The 21,169-nt window shown below is 46.5% G+C and overlaps 1 protein-coding gene across 8 annotated transcripts in view; it reads left to right on the plus strand.

Annotated features, from left to right (window-relative positions):
* Positions 1–21,169, plus strand: part of ash1l (ash1 (absent, small, or homeotic)-like (Drosophila)) — a 271,172-nt gene that overhangs the window by 156,665 nt on the left and 93,338 nt on the right. For all 8 annotated transcript variants that reach the window (XM_068022902.1, XM_068022898.1, XM_068022896.1 and 5 more), the window contains one exon: positions 5,281–5,375. In XM_068022902.1, coding sequence (XP_067879003.1) covers positions 5,281–5,375 — 95 coding nt within the window. The remainder of the gene's footprint in view (positions 1–5,280; positions 5,376–21,169) is intronic.

The following is a 21,169-nucleotide window of genomic DNA, read 5'->3' on the forward strand; positions in this document are numbered from 1 at the left end:
AAGTTCCCGACTCCAGAAATCCAGTCTGAACCGAGGCTGGAGGCGGAGAGAGGAGGCCACCTCTCCCCACCGGAGGTGTGGGAGGAGGTGTAGTGGCGCCACACTGGGCCGCCGAGGTGGAGCTGGGGGCCCGGAGGTTGGGGCAGTTCTTAGGAACATGCCCCACCCCCTTGCAGACATGGCACCGCGCCCCGTCCGAGGTCCAAAAGACGCGGTATGCCATCCCCTGGAACTCCACACTGAAGTGGCCCCCCCCCCCCCCGCGCCAGCTGCATAATTAGCTGGCGGCGGAAGGAGTAGACGTGTCGGAGGCTATGCTCCCGAAGACCGAGCGGGACTGGGGTGATCCCCGACCTTACCTCCCCCAGATGGTGCAGGTGGGGGAGGAGGAGCTCACTGGGAATGAAGGGTGGGACATTGGATAGCATTATCCACTGCGCAGTGGCAGGAAAGTCCCACCCACTGTGAGCCCCGTACTTAGGGCGAGGGACACCGCCCGCTCAGTCTTCAGGAAGAACACAGCCTTCCCATACATCTTTGAGGCTGCCACAATGGCCGAGGGGCCGACAACCTCGGCCGTTGCTTTAACGCAAGCCTCAATAGTCATTGTAGGGTGGGTGTAACTCTTCACCCCAAACTTTGTTGTCAATATTCTAAATGGTGACTGGGCCACAGGAGCAGCTGCAGCAGCATAGGAAGGCCCCGCCACTGAACAAGACTGTGAAGCCATGGGTTGAAGAGTCACACCCACCTTTGAGGGAAATAAAAATTGAAATCGAGAGAAAGGAATAACAAATAACAAATTATCCCAAAAAGCACAGACTGGAGGGGATGGCTAGGGAGAAAGGCTGAAGGAGAGGAGGGTCAGGAGGAATCAGTCTCTTTGTAGATATTATTTCAAGGCAGTCCTTTCTCTGGTCTTGCAGTTAGTGTGGGGGGAGGGGTTGTGGTGCAGAAAACAGTGTCTACACTGGGGACAGCTGTAGCTGCCCAGGCACACTCTGCTTCCGATGTGGTTTACACAGTTAAGAGAAAGTCTCTTCACCTGGGCAGCTCCAGCTATCCCAGGCTAGCTCATTGGGGTGGGGAGGGAGCTCCTATTCAATGCTGTTAAACACGGGAGCTCCCTGTTCAAACAAGCAACCCCACCCAAGGTCTTCCGGTCTCTTTTTTTTTAGAATTAGAACATTACAGCGCAGTACAGGCCCTTCGGCCCTCGATGTTGCGCCGACCTGTGAAACCATCTGACCTACACTATTCCATTTTCATCCATATGTCTATCCAATGACCATTTAAATGCCCTTAAAGTTGGCGAGTCTACTACTGTTGCAGGCAGGGCGCTCCACGCCCCTACTACTCTCTGAGTAAAGAAACTACCTCTAACATCTGTCCTATATCTATCACCCCTCAACTTAAAGCTATGTCCCCTCGTGTTTGCCATCACCATCCGAGGAAAAAGACTCTCACTATCCACCCTATCTAACCCTCTGATTATCTTATATGTCTCTATTAAGTCACCTCTCCTCCTCCTTCTCTCCAACGAAAACAACCTCAAGTCCCTCAGCCTTTCCTCGTAAGACCTTCCCTCCATACCAGGTAACATCCTAGTAAATCTCCTCTGCACCCTTTCCAAAGCTTCCACATCCTTCCTATAATGCGGTGACCAGAACTGCACGCAATACTCCAGGTGCGGTCTCACCAGAGTTTTGTACAGCTGCAGCATGACCTCGTGGCTCCGAAATTCGATCCCCCTACTAATAAAAGCTAACACACCATATAACTTCTTAACAGCCCTCTTAACCTGGGTAGCAACTTTCTGGGATTTATGTACCTGGACACCAAGATCTCTCTGTTCATCTACACTACCAAGAATCTTCCCATTACCCCAGTACTCTGCATTCCTGTTACTCCTTCCAAAGTGAATCACCTCACACTTTTCCGCATTAAACTCCATTTGCCATCTCTCAGCCCAGCTCTGCAGCCTATCTATGTCCCTCTGTACCCTACAACATCCTTCGGCACTATCCACAACTCCACCGACCTTCGTGTCATCCGCAAATTTACTAACCCACCCTTCTACACCCTCTTCCAGGTCATTTATAAAAATGACACACAGCAGTGGCCCCAAAACAGATCCTTGCGGTACACCACTAGTAACTAAACTCCAGGATGAACATTTACCATCAACCACCACCCTCTGTCTTCTTTCAGCTAGCCAATTTCTGATCCAAAGCTCTAAATCACCTTCAACCCCATACTTGCGTATTTTCTGCAATAGCCTACCGTGGGGAACCTTATCAAACGCCTTACTGAAATCCATATACACCACATCCACTGCTTTACCCTCATCCACCTGTTTGGTCACCTTCTCGAAAAACTCAATAATGTTTGTGAGGCACGACCTACCCTTCACAAAACCGTGCTGACTATCGCTAATGAACTTATTCTTTTCAAGATGATTATAAATCCTGTCTCTTATAACCTTTTCCAACATTTTACCCACAACCGAAGTAAGGCTCACAGGTCTATAATTACCAGGGCTGTCTCTACTCCCCTTCTTGAACAAGGGGACAACATTTGCTATCCTCCAGTCTTCCGGCACTATTCCTGTCGACAATGACGACATAAAGATCAAGGACAAAGGCTCTGCAATCTCCTCCCTGGTTTCCCAGAGAATCCTCGGATAAATCCCATCTGGCCCAGGGGACTTATCTATTTTCACACTTTCCAAAATTGCTAACACCTCCTCCTTGTGAACCTCAATCCCATCTAGCCTAGTAGTCTGAATCTCAGTATTCTCCTCGACAACATTTTCTTTCTCTACTGTAAATACTGACGAAAAATATTCATTTAACACTTCCCCTATCTCCTCCGATTCCACACACAACTTCCCACTACTATCCTTGATTGGCCCCAATCTAACTCTAGTCATTCTTTTATTCCTGATATACCTATAGAAAGCCTGAGGGTTTTGCTTGATCCTATCCGCCAATGACTTCTCGTGTCCTCTCCTTGCTCTTCTTAGCTCTCCCTTTAGATCCTTCCTGGCTAGCTTGTAACTCTCAAGCGCCCTAACTGAGCCTTCACATCTCATCCTAACATAAGCCTCCTCCTTCCTCTTGACAAGCGCTTCAACTTCTTTAGTAAACCACGGCTCCCTCGCTCGACAACTTCCTCCCTGCCTCACAGGTACATACTTATCAAGGACACGCAGTAGCTGCTCCGTGAATAAGCTCCACATTTCGATTGTGCCCATCCCCTGCAGTTTCCTTCCCCATCCTACGCATCCTAAATCTTGCCTAATCGCATCATAATTTCCTTTCCCCCAGCTATAATTCTTGCCTGCGGTATATACCTGTCCCTGCCCATCGCTAAGGTAAACCTAACCGAATTGTGATCACTATCACCAAAGTGCTCACCTACATCTAAATCCAACACCTGGCCGGGTTCATTACCCAGTACCAAATCCAATGTGGCATCGCCCCTGGTTGGCCTGTCTTCATACTGTGTCAGAAAACCCTCCTGCACACACTGGACAAAAACTGACCCATCTAAAGTACTCGAACTGTAGTATTTCCAGTCAATATTTGGAAAGTTAAAGTCCCCCATAACAACTACCCTGTTACTCTCGCCCCTGTCGAGAATCATCTTCGCTATCCTTTCCTCTACATCTCTGGAACTATTCGGAGGCCTATAGAAGACTACCAACAGGGTGACCTCTCCTCTCCTGTTTCTAACCTCGGCCCATACTACCTCAGTAGACGAGTCCTCAAACGTCCTTTCTGTCGCTGTAATACTCTCCTTGATTAACAATGCCACACCCCCCCCTCTTTTACCATCTTCTCTGTTCTTACTGAAACATCTAAATCCCGGAACCTGCAACATCCATTCCTGCCCCTGCTCTACCCATGTCTCCGAAATGGCCACTACATCGAGATCCCAGGTACCAACCCATGCTGCAAGCTCACCCACCTTATTCCGGATGCTCCTGGCGTTGAAGTACACACACTTTAAACCAGATTCTTGCTTGCCAGTGCCCTCTTGTGTCCTTGTAACCTTATCCCTGACCTCACTACTCTCAACATCCTGTACACTGGAACTACAATTTAGGTTCCCATTCCCCTGCTGAATTAGTTTAAACCCCCCCGAAGAGCACTAGCAAATCTCCCCCCCAGGATATTGGTACCCCTCTGGTTCAGGTGAATACCATCCTGTTTGTAGAGGTCCCACCTACCCCAGAAAGAGCCCCAATTATCCAGGAAACCAAAACCCTCCCTCCTACACCATCCCTGCAGCCACGTGTTCAACTCCTCTCTCTCCCTATTCCTCGCTTCGCTATCACGTGGCACGGGCAACAACCCAGAGATAACAACTCTGTTTGTTCTCGCTCTAAGCTTCCTTTCCCCCTCCCCACAACAATCAATGAAAGGGCTACAAAACCCAAACTCACAAGAGCTGTCAGTTCTTCTCGCCTCCTGTTTTCTTCTTACAAAATGACAGATGGAAATCCTTAGTTTCAGTGTCAGTCTCAGTCTCTCCCTGTTGCAGCAGTCTCACAGCTTCCAGCCTCTGCACACAGCAACAGCCAGCTGCACCTCGTTGATACACTCAGCACCTCCAATTAGCCAGCAGCCAACCCCAGTGCTGTACCTGTCCTGGGAGTGTTTGATGGGACATGTATCCCAGGGAATCTGGTATCTTCCCTGGTAATAACATCCTTAATGTTGATGGCAGATTTGTATCCTGAAGTTTCTAAACATTTGGGGTAGGTGTGATGTAGATCCTGTGCAATATAAAGATGTAATGAAAACAAATCGGAACTTAGGGCCTGGAACTGCTGCCCTGTTTCATCTTATCTTATGTTTGCTGCTTATTGGTAAAAGATTACCAGTAAATTGATTTGTGTATTTTATAATATAATACACTGGCAATGAAATAGAAAAGAAATTCGATTTCAAGCCTACTCCGTTTTATGTTATCTGGAGTAGGTTGGTGAGACCATGACTGATGAAAGAGCCACATAACACAGGAGTGTTAAAGTAGTACCAATACTCTAATAACTTGTTATCGGAGCATGTGATGATGAACTATCATGTGGACGTACTGCACTTCGTGTGTTTAGAAACTTGTACCAAATGCTGGTGTGCAAAGAGAGTCTGGCCTTCATAAGGATGAGGATGTAGTGGTTATAATGTTTGATTATTGGAATCTGCTACCTGATTAAATTGAAGAACTTTCTTTTATCATCCCATTGTTAATTGACAGTTTTGCTCTTCTTAGTCCAAAGAGTCGCCTGATTCTGGTGAAAAAAGAAAAGCTGGAATATATTCCTGGAGAACATGACTACGGGCTGTTCCCAGCCCCAATCCACGTTGGTGAGTCTTGCTGTGTACCATCATTACTGAGTGGGTTCTGTTTAAATGGGCACGCAGGGAAAAGCATGTCTGGATGGAGTAGACTTGCATTGCTGTGGTTCAGAATGAGTGTTGAGCTGGCAGAATCTCCTTTCTCTGATTGCTCTTAATGGATTTGAGAAAGTGTATTCAGTTTGTCTCGTGTCAGTGTTTTTACATTTTAAAAACCATGCCAAACACCCATTTCTCTTGCTGTCAGTTACAATTAGAAATATCAAATCTCTGAATCACTTTGTTCTGATGGCACTGAATACCCACTTCCTGTGAGCAAGAGGCTACTTTTATGCATCCCTGAGAATTATCTCCCTCCCCACATCTAGTTTGTCCAGTTTCCACTCTTCACAAATGTCTAAGGTTGTCTGCAGAGTGCAACCTTTTAGGTTTAATGGTGACAGATCTCTTTGTAACACCAAATGGCACTGCTTATGGATTCTTGCAGGCCTCATGATTTTTCCCTTAGTCAGCAATCTCCTAACCAATCACTGGATTCCAACTATTAATACTAGTTTGCAAACCAAGCACTGGAGCCATCTAGCCTTTGTTGAACCATTGTGCATGTCGCACGTGAACAGGACTCGAGCAGCACTGATAACTTTGGACATTTGAGCCCCGGTCGACAGCCAATTACTGTAACTCTGGGCAGACAACACCACCATAACAAGCAGAGGATTCGTTCTCAAGTCTTTTGCTCAGGTGCACCCACAGGTTTCTTATTACTGAAACCATTGTTGTTGCGGAAGTTGTTCATTTCATTGACGTAGTTTATTCTGAAGCAAGACCCTTCTGCTTAAGAGTGACATCTGTGCAGATGACATTTCTGGTGAGCAAGGAATGCAGTAATGACTTATAAATGTACATTGAACACAAATCCATTTCTCATTTTAACTCGAGCAGAAAAGCGTTTTTAGGTATAGGAAGAAACAGTTAGGCCTAATGAACCCATCCTGTTTTGATAGACCCATCCATCTTTTCACCATATTCATTCAATCCAATCTCTAAAAATGAACCCATTTATAGTGTCGAGCTCAAAGCCTTCACTGGTAATTTATTTTGCAATCTGTTACCTTTTTATGTGGAAAAAGTTCTGTGTGATTTCCCTGCCAATTACTTGACTGTTAACATGCCCCTCCAAGCTCCCTTCAAGCCCTTTGTCAGGAAGAGCAATTTCCCTGCACTAACCATGGCCCTTCCTTGCATAATGTTGAAACTTCAAGTATTGGCATGTGAAATCTGAATGAATAAACCACCCCCAGACACACAGTAAATACTTCTGCATGAAACTTGCAACACTAAGATGCACAGACAGCATTGTGTGTTGAGGATCGCCAGGATATATTGTACCTATCAGCTAAGCAGAGTATGGTATTGACATTTGTGGAGAGGTTTCTTGTCTTCCAACATGAGAGATTACAAGAAGATTATAACTCCTACCTTACCAAAGATAGCATTTGTTGCAGCGTACACTGCTGCTGTTGTGCTGGACAGGTGCCAGATGATGCAATTGCAGCTGTGCAGGGTGGATCAAGGCTGTAACAGTTCATCTCACACTTTTTGTATAGTATGTGTGAACTATAAATCTGTAAATGGATGATTAACTTGATTCTTAGCTTCGCACTAGGGTAATGATCAAACTATTATTAGGCAGGAGACTTTCAATCACTGTTTGTTTTATATTTGAAGCAAATGTACTTTTACCTTGACTTGACCTCCACGTAGGCTGATGCTATGAATGCATTTTTTTTATTCTTAATGTGATGTGGGTGTCGCTGGCAAAACCAGCATTTGTTGCCCATCCCTAATTGCCCTTGACAACTGAGTGGCTTGCTGGGCCATTTCAGAGGGCTGTTCAGAGTCAGACGTTGCTGTGGGTCTGGAGTCACATGTTGGCCAGACCAGCTAAGAATGGCAAATTTCCTTCCCTAAAGGACATTCGTGAACCAGATGAATTTTTACGACAATCATTGATTCTTTCATGGCACCATTACCGAGACTAGTTTTCAAATCCAGATTTTTATTATTGAATTGAATTAAAATTCCACCAGCTAACGTGGTGGGATTTGAACCTGTGTCCCCAGGGCATTAGCCTGGGCCTCTGTATTACTAGTTCAGTGACATTACCACTACACCACTGTCTCCAGTGGGTGGGTAAGCCTACTGGGAAATCCAGGACTGAGCAGGCTGATGTGTCAGACTGCAAGCTCAGCCCCTTCACCAAGAAGCTCCAAATACCAGCATCTGCATAGGAGAGGCAGGGCAAAACTGCACCTCCATTGATGTTGGATGCACACAGGCAATAGGCTTACTGATGGTGATGTTGATAGTGAGGCACACATCTCAGGAATCAGCAGACAGAATACAGTGCAGCATAGAAAGAAAGCGAGGCAGAGAGGGCAAGAGAGCATTTATATAGTTCCTTTCCACCTCCGAATTCCCCAAAGCACTTTACTAACCCCTGAGGTCAGTTGTAGTCACCCTATGGTTGTGATTCTGGTTTACTTTATCAACTGCCGTTTCCAGTAAAGTGTTTGATGCGGTTGCTGTTTGGTAACACTAGCTTGTTATAATCCTACAAAAGCAAAATACTGTAGATGCTGGAAATCTGAAATAAAAATAGATAATGCTGGAAACACTCAGTGGGTCTGACAGCATTGGTGGAGAGAGAAACATTTCAGACCTTTGACCTTTCATCAGAACTGAGAAAAGTTAGAATTGTAATAGTAAAGAAAGTAAACAAGTAAATAAACAATAGATGCGTCTAGAGGAGGTGTGAATGGCAGGATAGTAGCTCTCTGAATGCAAAGTAGAGGGATTAAGAGAGAAACAAAAGGAAAAACAAAACCAGCAAAAAAAAACAAAATGGGGCAGAGATTATGATGTAAAATTGTTTAACTCAGTGTTGAGTGCAGAAGGCTGTAAAATGCCCAGTCGATAGTTGAAGTGCTGTTCCTCAAACTTGCATTTCATTGCACTGCTATCCTGCCATTCACACCTCATCCAGATACATCTTCTGTTTCTTCACTTGTTCCATTACCACTCCTTTTGGCTTTGTACCATGAAGCCTTTTGTCACATAATCTGTCCTGCCCTTCCCCCTTTCACTTGCTCAAAACCGATTACATTTTTAGCTTTTCTCAGCTCTGATGAAAGGTCACAGACCTGAAACTTTAACTCTGTTTCTCTCTCCACAGATGCTGCCAGATCTGATGGTGTTTCGATTCTTGTTATAATCCTGTATGTTTTACAAATTTGGAAGTAGGAGGGATGGAGTAGGGGGCAGGGATCGCCTTCAGTTATCTTTTGAAGCAGCCGTTCCTATTGAGAACACCAGACAAAATAAACGGCATATTAAAGATAAAGGTTGCATTAATTACTTGGCATTCCTGTGGGTTAAGATGCTCTTAAACCCTTTAACTTTGTTCCCAGTTTAAGAGCCTGTTTGGTTTGCCAGCAGCTGCCCTCCATTAACAGCTTTATACATTTGGAAGCCCTCCACAGTGCTTGAAAACAGGCATTTGTTTTATTCAGCGAGGTCAAAGGGACAGCAGAGGAGAGAAGAATAAAACCAAATCCAAAATATTTTTGATTCTTTAGGGATGCATGAAGTGTATCGGAGTAGAAAATGCTGCATTAATGCAAAATCACACATTGTGGAATGATAAATTAAATTGGCAGAATGGTCTCGCTAATCTGTATTGATCTCCGAAAGGATATTCAGTTGACTATAAGTCTCCTCAGTCTTTGTTCTTTTCATTAACAGAAAAATGTTATGAAACTGAACCAAGAGGGGAAAACCTTACTTTGGACATTTAGAAGTGACCGTTCATTTCCCGTTGCTCTGCTTGTGGAACCAACTGGGGATAAAGCTTATTTTAGATCGAGTTTTGTGTAATTAGGCAGGATTAATTAGTAAACTCAGTAAAAGATCCGCTGGGAAATAGTGATCGTAATACAGTTGAATTCCTTGTTAAGCTTGAAAGCGACATACTCCAATCACAAACAAGAATTTTAAACTTAGAAAGCCAATTACACAGGTTTGAGGAGAGAGCTGGCTGAGGTTAATTGGGTAAATAGACTAAAAGTATGACTAAATAAACAGTGAGAAACATTTTTTTTAAAAATTCAAAATGTTCAACAATGCATTACATTGAAAAATAAAAACTAAGCAAGAAAGATCCATCAGTGGCTTACTCAGGAAGTTACGGGTAGTATTGGTTTAAAAGAAGAGACTTATAATGTTGCAACGAATAGTAGCAAGTCTGAGGATTGGGATTGTTTTAGAAACCAGCAAAGGGCCATCAAAAGTTGATTAAAAAAGGGAAAAAATAGAATGGGAGTAAACTAGCTCGGAATATTAAAACAGATTCTAAGAGCTTTTACAAGTATATAAAAAGGAAGAGTAGCAGCTAAAGTAAACATCGGTCCCTTAAAAGCAGAGACAGGAGAAATTATTATGGGGAATGAGAAATGAGAGAGACATTGAACAGATATTTTGTGTCTATCTTCGCAATAGAAGACACAAGTTGCATACCAGAAATAGAGGGTAACCTAGGGGCTAGAAAGTGTGAGGAAATTAAGGTAATTAATATCAAAATATTGGACAAGCTTAAGGGACTAAAATTGGGCAAATCCCCAGTACCTGATGCCCGACGTCCTAGGATTCTAAGAGATTGCTGCAGAGATCGTGGATGCGCTGGCTATGATTTTCCAAGATTCCCTGGATTCTGCAACAGTCCCAGCAGATTTTGAAGTGAGCAAATATAACACCGCTATTCAAGAAAGGAGAAAGAGAGAGAAAACCGGGAACTGCAGGCCAGTTAGCCTGATGTCTGTTATGGGAAAGTACTGGAATCTATTATTAGGAAGTCTTAATAATGCACTTAGAAAATCATAGCATGATCAGGCAAAGGAAAATAGTGTTTGACAAATTCATTAGTTTTTTGAGGATATAACTAGTAGATAAAGAGGAACCAGTAGATCTGGTATACCTGGATTTCTCCGGGAGGTGGGCGACAGTTTCGAGTGCCAGTACCAGCAGGAATTCACCAACATTGCTCTGCAGATGCGCTTCTAGCCGCATCAGGGTACCTGAACGAAGCTGTGAGCTGGCCTGCTCGCCAGGGTCGCGATCCACTTGTTGACGATGATGATGCAGATGGAAGCGGACAGGTTCACCGAGAGCCCGATTTACCTGATGAGGTCCTTTCTTAAGTGCATTGCTACTAACCACCAGCATTCAGATCACTAGAGGACAATGGTGGGAGCTGATGAAATGTTTTATTACATGCACCCCCTTCCTCCACCCCCTCCCCTCCCCCCTCTCGCTCTCCATTCCCAGCTCTCCCCCCTCACGCCCCCTCCCAGCGGCATCCACCTATCCCTGAGCAGGGGCCCTAACAACCCCACTGCCTTGTGGGTGTCTCTGGAAAGACCAAGGCTAAGGGAGTAAACCCCAACAGAAAATCAGGAGCGGAACCCCGAAGGCGGTCATGTGTCACCTTTGGCATGTTTTCGACAGTTCCTGTAACCATACTGGTGCCAGACGTCATGCTCTGCACTCCTTTGGACCCCACCAGGAAGGCCGAGAGGGGAGTTTTGACGCTTGGCAACTCACAACCTCCATATATCCGCCCAGGCATACGCCATGGACAGGTCACTCCATAGTTGCCTCACAGCGACCAAAACAATACGGAAGGCAGTAGTTACGAGTTATAAGTCCAGCTCAATTGGCGTAGAGATTGGGCGCCACGGGTTGCCTTTGTCGGTGGGAGAGGTCGTCTCATCTCACTGGACAGCTACCGCCTGCCTCAAACCGGGCAGCCCCCGGTTAGTAAGGTTTTGTCCCGCCACGGTCCACCTGCTTCAGTGGGTGCTTGGAGCTCAGGTTCATTGCCTGAAAAGTGGACTGCAACACCGCCCCAAACAGCACGACAAAAAAAGGAAAGAAGGTACCAGCCCTTCGTTTTGCAAGCTGGAACGTCAGAACTGTGTGTCCTGGCCTATCAGATGACCTTACACAAATCAACGATTATCAGAAGACCGCCATTATTAACAACGAGCTCAGTAGACTCAATGTAGACATTGCAGCACTTCAGGAGACATGCCTCCCTGCGAGCGGATCTCTAAGAGAGCAAGACTACACCTTCTTCTGGCAGGGTAGGGATCCTGAAGAACCACGATAGCATGGAGTGGGCTTCGCCATCAGAAACTCTTTGCTCAGCATGATAGAGCCACCCTCAAATGGCTCGGAACGCATACTGTCCATCCATCTGTTCACCACCTCTGGTCCAGTACACCTACTCAGCATCTATGCTCCAACACTCTGCTCCCCACCTGAAACTAAAGACCAGTTCCAAGAGGAACTCCATAATATCATTAGTAGCATCCCCAATACCGAACATCTGTTCCTGCTAGGGAGCTTTAATGCCAGGGTTGGGGCCGACCATGACTCATGGGCCTCCTGCTTTGGGCGCTATGGCATTGGAAGGATGAATGAGAATAGACAGAGACTGCTTGAGTTGTGCACCTATCATAACCTCTGCATCACCAACTCGTTCTTTCACACTAAACCCTGTCACCAGGTTTCTTGGAGGCACCCAAGATCACGTCGTTGGTACCAGCTGGACCTCATCGTCACAAGGCGAGCCTCTTTAAACAGCGTTCAAATCACACACAGCTTCCACAGTGTGGACTGCGACACCGACCACTCCCTGGTGTGCAGCAAGGTTAGACTCTAACCAAAGAAGCTGCATCACTCCAAGCAGAAGGGCCGCCCGCGCATCAACACTAGCAGAATTTCTTATCCACAGCTGTTACATAAGCTTCTAAATTCACTTGAAAAAGCCCTTAAACATTCCTACAGGGGATGCAGAGACCAAGTGGGCCCACATAGGAGATACCATCTATGACTCAGCAATGACCACCTATGGCAAACGTGTGAAGCAGAATGCAGACTGGTTTCAATCTCACTTTGAAGAGCTGGAACCTGTCATAGCTGCTAAGCGAATTGCACTGCTGAACCACAAGAAAGCCCCCAGCGAGTTAATATCCGTAGCACTTAAAGCAGCCAGAGGCGCTGCACAAAGAACAGCCAGGCGCTGCGCAAATGACTACTGGCAACACCTATGCAGTCCTATTCAGCTGGCCTCTGACACTGGAAACATCAGAGGAATGTACGATGGCATTAAGAGAGCTTTTGGTCCAACCATCAAGAAGATCGCCCCCCTCAAATCTAAATCAGGGGACACAATCACTGACCAATGCAAGCAAATGGACCGCTGGGTGGAACACTACCAAGAACTGTACTCCAGGGAGAATGATGTCACTGAGACCGCCCTCAATGCAGCCCAGTCTCTGCCAGTCATGGATGAGCTGGACGTACAGCCAACAGAATCGGAACTCGGTGATGCCATTGATTCTCCAACCAGCGGAAAAGCCCCTGGGAAGGACGGCATTACCCCTGAAATCATCAAGAGTACCAAGCCTGCTATACTTGCAGCACTGTACGAACTACTTTGCCTGTGCTGGGATGAGGGAGCCGTACCACAGGACATGCGCAATGCCAATATCATCACCCTCTATAAGAACAAGGGTGACCGCGGTGACTGCAACAACTACCGTGGAATCTCCCTGCTCAGCATAGTGGGGAAAGTCTTCGCTCGAGTCGTTTTAAACAGTCTCCAGATGCTGGCTGAGTGCGTCTACCCTGAGGCACAGTGTGGCTTTTGAGCAGAGAGATCCACCATTGACCTGCTGTTCTCCCTTCGCCAGCTACAGGAGAAATGGCGCGAACAACAGATGCCCCTCTATGTTGCTTTCATTGATCTCACCAAAGCCTTTGACCTCATCAGCAAACGTGGTCTCTTCAGAGATGTCTTTTGGTGGATGTCCACCAAAGCTACTAAGTATCATCACCTCATTCCATGACAATATGAAGGGTGCAATTCAGCATAGCGGCGCTTCATCAGACCCCTTTCCTATCCTGAGTGGCATGAAACAGGGCTGTGTTCTCGCACCTACACTGTTTGGGATCTTCTCCCTGCTGCTCTCACATGCGTTCAAGTCGTCAGAAGAAGGAATTTTCCTCCACACAAGATCAGGTGGCAGGTTGTTCAACCTTGCCCATCTTAGAGCGAAGACCAAAGTATGGAAAGTCCTCATCAGGGAACTCCTCTTTGCTGACTATGCTGCATTAACATCTCAGAAGAGTGCCTGCAGAGACTCATCGACAGGTTTGCGGCTGCCTGCAATGAATTTTGCCTAAACATCAGCCTCAAGAAAACAAATATCATGGGACAGGACGTCAGAAATGCTCCATCCATCAATATCGGCGACCACGCTCTGGAAGTGGTTCAAGAGTTCACCTACCTAAGCTCAACTATCATTGGTAACCTGTCTCTCGATGCAGAAATCAACAAGCGCATGGGAAAGGCTTCCACTGCTATGTCCAGACTGGTCAAGAGAGTGTGGAAAAATGGCGCACTGACACAGAACATAAAGGTTCGAGTGTATCAAGCCTGTGTCCTCAGTACCTTGTTCTACGGCAACGAGGCCTGGACAATGTATGTCAGCCAAGAGTGACGTCTCAATTCATTCCATCTTCACTGCCTCCAGAGAATACTTGGCATCAGGTGGCAGGACCGTATCTCCAACACAGAAGTCCTCGAGGCGGCCAACATCCCCAGCTTATACACCCTACTGAGCCAACGGCGCTTGAGGTGGCTTGGCCATGTGAGCCGAATGGAAGATGCAGGATCCCCAAGGACACATTGTACAGTGAGCTTGTCACTGGTATCAGAGCCACCAACTGTCCATGTCTCCGCTTTAAAGATGTCTGCAAACATGACGCGAGTCCTGTGACATTGATCGCAAGTTGTGGGAGTCAGTTGCCAGTGATCGTCAGAGCTGGCGGACATCCATAAAGGCGGGGCTAAAGTGTGGCGAGTTGAAGAGACTTAGCAGTTGGCAGGAAATAAAGACAGAAGGGCAAAGGGAGAGCCAACTGTGTTACAGCCCCGACAACCAATTTTATCTGCAGCACCTGTGGAAGAGTCTGTCACTCTAGAATTGGCCTTTAAAGCCACTCCAGGCGCTGCTTCACAAACCACTGACCACCTCCAGGCGCTTATTCATTGTCTCTCAAGACAAGGAGGCCAAAGAAGTAGATCTATTATACCTGGATTTCGAAAAGGCATTTGATAAGGTGCCACACAAAAGGTTAATCCACAAGATAGGGGCTTATGGGGTCGGGGGTGATATATTAGCATGGAGAGAGCATTGGTTAACAGACAGGAATCAAAGAGTAGGCATAAATGGGGCATTTTTAAGTTGGCAGGCAGTGACTAGTGGAGTGCCACAAGGGTCAGTAGTGGGGGCTCAGCTAATTACAATCAATATTAATGACTTAAATGAAGAGTCAGAGAATAATGTATCTGTTTGCTGATCCAAAGATAGGTAGAAATGCAAGCTGTGAGGAGGAAACCGAGAAGCTGCAGAGAGATTATAGACAGGTGACTGGGCAACAAGGTGTCAGATGGAGTATAATGTAAGGAATGTGAGTTATTCGCTTTGGTGGTAAGAATACAAAAGCAGAATAGTTTTTAAAAGATGTGAAACTTTTGCAGGAAGGATGTTCCCGATGGTGGGGGAGTCCAGAACCAGGGGTCATAGTCTAAGGATACAGGGTAAACCTTTCAGGACTGAGATGAGAAATTTCTTCACCCAGAGAGTGGTGAGCCTGTGGAATTCACTACCACAGAAAGCAGTTGAGGCCGAAACATTGTATGTTCTCAAGAAGGAGTTCGATAAAGCTCTTGGGTCTAAAGTGGTATGGGGTGAAAGTGGGGACAGGTTACTGAGTTGGATGATCAGCCATGATCATAATGAACGGCGGAGCAGGCTCAAAGGGCCGAATGGCCTACTCCTCCTATTTTCTATGTTTCTAAAAGTTAGGTCTGTTCTGCTTGGAACAGAGAAGTTTAAGAGGTGACCGAATAGGGATTTTCCAGATTGATTTTGGTAGAGGAAAATCTGTTCCCTCTGGTGAGTGGGCCAATAACTGGAGATCATAGATTCAAATCCATTGCCAAAAGATCTGGAGGGGAGATGAGGAGAAATGTTTTTAATTAGAGTTGTCGGGATTGAGAACATTCTACCTGAAAAGGTGGTGGAAGCTGATTTCATAAATTTTTACCAAAAAGAGAGTTGAACAGGTGCTTAAGGATAAGGAGCTTACTGGGTTCCGAGCAAAAAGTGAGAATGTGGCATGAAGAACGACTTCCTCTTTCTTTGAGCCAGCACAAGACACAATGGGCTGAATGGTCTCCTTCTGTGCTGGAGGTTTCTATGATTCGAAAACTAGTGCAGTGCAGAGGGAGCACTGAATTGTCGAGATACCATCCTTCTGATGAGGCATTAAACCATATAATCTTCCAAGTGTTTGTACAAGATCTCTTGGCACTACTTGAAGATCAGGAGCATTCTTTTAATATTTTTACCAATATTTATCTCTTAACCAACACCACTTTTTAAAAAAAAAGGTTTAACTCTCCGCTGTTTGTGGAATCTTGCTGCACACTGATTGGCTTCTACCTTTCCCCACATCATAACAGCAACTGCACTTCATTATCTGTGAAGCGCTTTGGGACATCCAATGGATGTGAAAGGTTCTATATCAATGCAAGTTCTTTCTGTCTGTTTCTGATGTGAATTTTATTAAAAAATCAGATTACTGAAGCAAATCTAGAGCAGATATATAACTACTTTTTAAAAAAAGTCTTGTACACAAAAGATATTTAAGCTTTACTCATGACCAAAAATGGGGAGATAATAGAAAGAAAAAAACCTCAAAATGCTGGAAATTGGAAATGAGACAAAGGCAGGAAGTCTGTTAGTATCTGAAGCAGTGGCGACCCTGCATCAGAACATAAAAAGAATACTCATTTTGGGGGGAAGAATTTCTTAAATCACCAGTCAACTCTAAAAGTTTCCACTAAATCTTCATGGAGGTACAGTCACGCTACTGCTCACATACAAAATACAAAGGACGATTTCACTATTATCGTTCCTGTTGCTTCCTTTTTATTTTCATACAGTTACATCAAAGCCATTCTTTAGGTTTCTCCTAGTAGAGTCCTAATCGTGCCTAGATAATGTGTACTTGTATATTCTTGAATAGATAGACTGATGAAATAGCCATTTGCTGTAAAACACTCATGTTTGGTGCAGTAAAGAGTGGTTCAGAAATAGCTAATACATTTCTGTCTTTTCGCATTCTTTACAACTGAGCTGTTTCAACTGATTCATACCCATGAATCAATATTAACCCGAAACGCCAGTAACCACAGCCAGTGTCCAAGATTCAGTGTCAAAAATGTCCTTTCTTGTGCCTAGAACAATGCTGTGTGCTTTGCCCTGAGTTGCACTAGGAGTGGAAAATCCCAGCTGACCAGGTAGCCAGTCAGAAACTCAGAAAAACAACTGGCCAATCTAAAAGTATAGTTGCAATCAAGAAATTAAGGAGCTTAGGTGGCCTTGAAAGCTTTGGCAAAATCTCCTGTCTGCTTGTCTCAATATTGCATTTACTGCTGTAGAATTTCTATATGAAAGCAGATTAAGGGTTCAGAAGAAATGCATTTGGTGGGAGATAAATATGTCTGTTTTAGGAATTTACCCTCTTGTCTTTGCCCAGTCTTTCAGAAATACTCAGTAGTTGCCTCTCAGTTCCACAACATGGGATGGAGCCTCAAGAAATGTGCATGTGGCTTATTTCTCTCCCACTGTCACTTCAGTGTTTCTCTCTCTCTCTCTCTCTCTCTCTCTCTCTCTCTCTCTCTCTCTCTCTCTCTCTCTCTCTTCCCCCCCCCCCTTTCTTTCCCTCTCTCTCCCTATTCAGTCTCCAATATTAGCTTTGTTAATTACTAACCGAGCGTTAGTGAAAGAAATATTGAGAACATGTACTTGGGATAACTTTGCTTTGAGGTTAAGGAATATTAGGAAAAATTGAGCACGTCAAATTATAGAAGCAACAACACTGGGGTAGTTAAAATACAAAGCGAGGCAATAATGTGAGAGAGAATTTGAGAAATGGATGGGCTTTAAGGAGAGTATTCCAGAGATGGGATTTTAAGGAAGAGTTAAAGTGCCAGAGGGTGGGCTGCAATGGGGAAATTGGTGCGTTGGAGGGATGGGCTTTGGGGGATTGGTTTGCGGGAGAGAGGGGCTTTGGGGGTGTTGGTTTGCGGGAGTGAGGGGCTTTGGGGGATTGGTTAGCGGGAGTGAGGGGCTTTGGGGGGAGTTTAGTGTGCGGGAGGGAGGGGCTTTGGGGGATTGGTTTGCGGGAGAGAGGGGCTTTGAGGGAGGGGTGGGTGGGAGGGAGGGGGGACTTTTGGGTGGGGGGTTTGGGGGGTTTTGGTGGGAGGGAGGGGTTTTGGGGGGTTTTGGTGGGAGGGAGGGGTTTTGGGGGGTTTTGGTGTGCGGGAGGGAGGGGCTTTAGGGGGTTTTGGTGTGCGGGAGGGAGGGGCTTTGGGGGGAGTTTGGTGTGCGGGAGGGAGGGGCTTTGGGGGGGGGGTTTGGTGTGCGGGAGGGAGGGGCTTTGGGGGGAGTTTGGTGTGCGAGAGTGAGAGGCTTTGGGGGGGGGTTTGGTGTGCGGAGGTGAGGGGCTTTGGGGGGGGTTTGGTGTGTGAGAGTGAGGGGCTTTGGGGGGTGTTGGTGTGCGGGAGTGAGGGGCTTTGGGGGGGGGGGTTTGGTGTGCGGGAGTGAGGGGGTTTGGTGTGTGGGAGTGAGGGGCTTTGGGGGGTTTGGTGTGTGGGAGTGAGGGGCTTTGGGGGTGGGTTTGGTGTGCGGGAGTGAGGGGCTTTGGGGGGTTTGGTGTGTGGGAGTGAGGGGCTTTGGGGGGTTTGGTGTGTGGGAGTGAGGGGCTTTGGGGGGTTTGGTGTGTGGGAGAGAGGGGCTTTGGGGGGGGTTTGGTGTGCGGGAGTGAGGGGCTTTGGGGGGAGTTTGGTGTGCGGGCGGGAGGGGCTTTGGGGGGGGGTTTGGTGTGCGGGAGTGAGGGGCTTTGAGGGGGGGTTTGGTGTGCGGGAGTGAGGGGCTTTGAGGGGGGGTTTGGTGTGCGGGAGTGAGGGGCTTTGGGGGGGGGGTTTGGTGTGCGGGAGGGAGGGGCTTTGGGGGGAGTTTGGTGTGCGGGCGGGAGGGGCTTTGGGGGGAGTTTGGTGTGCGGGCGGGAGGGGGTTTGGTGTGCGAGAGTGAGGGGCTTTGGGGGGGGGGTTTGGTGTGTGGAAGTGAGGGGCTTTGGGGGGGGGGGTTTGGTGTGTGAGAGTGAGGGGCTTTGGGGGGTGTTGGTGTGCGGGAGTGAGGGGCTTTGTGGGGGGGGGGTTTTGGTGTGTGGGAGTGAGGGGCTTTGGGGGGTTTGGTGTGTGGGAGTGAGGGGCTTTGGGGGGTTTGGTGTGTGGGAGTGAGGGGCTTTGGGGGGTTTGGTGTGCGGGAGTGAGGGGCTTTGGGGGGGGGTTTGGTGTGTGGGAGTGAGGGGCTTTGGGGGGGGGTTTGGTGTGTGGGAGGGAGGGGCTTTGGGGATTGGTGGGCCGGAGGGAGGGAGGGGCTTTTGGGGGGGGGGGGGGGTGTTGGTGTGCGGGAGGGGCTTTGGGGGGGGGGCTGGTGTTGGTGTGCAGAGGGGAGGGGCTTTGGGAAAATTAGAGAGGAAGAGGAGTGGGCTGCAATTGGTCAAGTGGCCTTTTCTTCTATGATTAAAATGTATGTAGCTTTGCAGAACTCTGCCTTTGACTCGCCAGTATTTTTATAATCATTGGCTATAGTACAGTTATATAATTTTGTTTCTTGTGCGTCCCTTATGATCCATCTTTGACTTGACAGAAGCATTGTTCTGCATCAACCTCACCTGTCTAATCAGTCAACCCTGTCTACTGTCAGGCAGAAATGTTTTGAAATGGGGGTGTGATACTAAAAACCGACGTTGAGAATGAAATTCGGGGTTCTGCAGTTTCTGAGCTTATATCTTGAGCATAATGGCTAAAAACCATCGCCTGAGCTGTGTACGTGCCATCCACCCCCAAATATCAATTGTTCTGTACAAGCCAGACATTTCTTGGCAAGTGATTTGCGTATTTATCATGACTGAAGCAACTGTGCTTGTGCTTTGAAAAGAGGAAATAATGAGGTGAGGTGCTTCGAGAAGGTCTGTGCTCAGTGGGTTTGGCGAGAGTTCTGTTGGATCTGTTTGAAAGAAATTCATTAACAGATTCTCACTTGACAAACAAAAGATAAATCAAACCAAAAGAGCAATTCAAAAAAAAACCTTTCACTCATTAAACCGTTCCAAGTTGTATGCTGTAGGCAAATCTCTGGGTCTAACAACTTTATAAAAAAAAGTTAGTGGCAAAGTCTGATGGAAGAATTATACGTGCTTCATCGTGTACACTGACATCCCAAAGTGCTACACAGGCAATTAATTACTTTTCAAATACGGTTACTGTAGTTACATCAGAAAACACAGCCAGTTGGTGCACAAGAAGGTTCTAGAAACAGCAGATAAAATGAATGGCGAGTTACGGATGTTTGCCAGGACACCAGGGAGCTCGCTGATCTTAGAAAGGTGCCGTGGAATCTTAACATCTTTTGCATCCTAAACAGGCGCCTCAGTTTAATGTTTCCTCTCCAGCAATGTTCCAGTCTCTCAACACTGCACTGGAGTGTTGGTCTGGATTAGGCTAGAGCGGTACTAGCAGGGCAGAGACTTGTATGCCCACAATAGTTCCTGGAGTCCACCCTGATGCAAGCCAGTAAGTGATAGGGCTTCAGTTTTAGTATTTGAAACTAGTTAGTGGCTACCAAGCTTAAAATATTTGGTCAGTGAACATCCTGTGACATAAAGCGTCAGTGGTCAATACTCACACCATGGAACAAAAGCAAATGGATACACATCAGGGATTTTGTAGCTCCAATGAATTACTAAACAGCGACTATTTCCATAAGGACTGGTGGAAAATCTTAAAGTGAGTCTCCTGTAAACCGTGAAACTCCTAATGGTTGGTTACAGAGCGGGTCACCTGGTACCTTTCTTGGCGAGGGGAATGCTGTGTGATCTGCAGATTGTGTGGAGGAATTGAGCTTAATACAACTTAGTTGGTGATTTCCCTTCTTAAGGAGTAACTGAAGTGAGCTGTAAATTTGGTGAACCACCAAGCCAGTAGAGGGGGTGGAACTTCAATATCTTGTCCACATCATGGAGCCAGACCCCATTCTTGGTCACCAGCAGTTTTGCTGTAGCTAAGTTCAGTTCCAGCAAAGTTGACTTTGAGGGTTGTCTCTAAGCTAGATTTGGTCAGGGACCGTAGAAGTGGCCGAAGACCTCTTAATATCAACACTCTGAATTTTGCCTGGTCACAGTCACATCCAATGAAAATAAATGTTGTGAAAATGAATGTAATTTCAATTTTCCAACCAGGCATCAAGTGCGCTAATAGTGCAGGACAGGTGTTATGTTGCAGCTGTGGTATGTGGGAGCTTTTGGATGCCAAGGCGATCCAGGACACAAACATCTGCAGAAAGTTTAAGCAGCTGGAGGAATTCCAGATCAGGATTATTGATCTGGAAGCCTAGCTGCAAACACTGCACAACATAAGGGAGGGGGAGAAATACCTAGACACTTTGTTCCGGAAGACAGTCATACCTCTTAGAACAAGGTCATCTGTTTTGGTCAGCAGTGAGGGACAGGAGGATGTGACCGTAAATGAGGCAGGTAAAGGG

Source organism: Heterodontus francisci, chromosome 46 (assembly GCF_036365525.1).
Source record: "Heterodontus francisci isolate sHetFra1 chromosome 46, sHetFra1.hap1, whole genome shotgun sequence".
NCBI lineage: Eukaryota > Metazoa > Chordata > Chondrichthyes > Heterodontiformes > Heterodontidae > Heterodontus > Heterodontus francisci.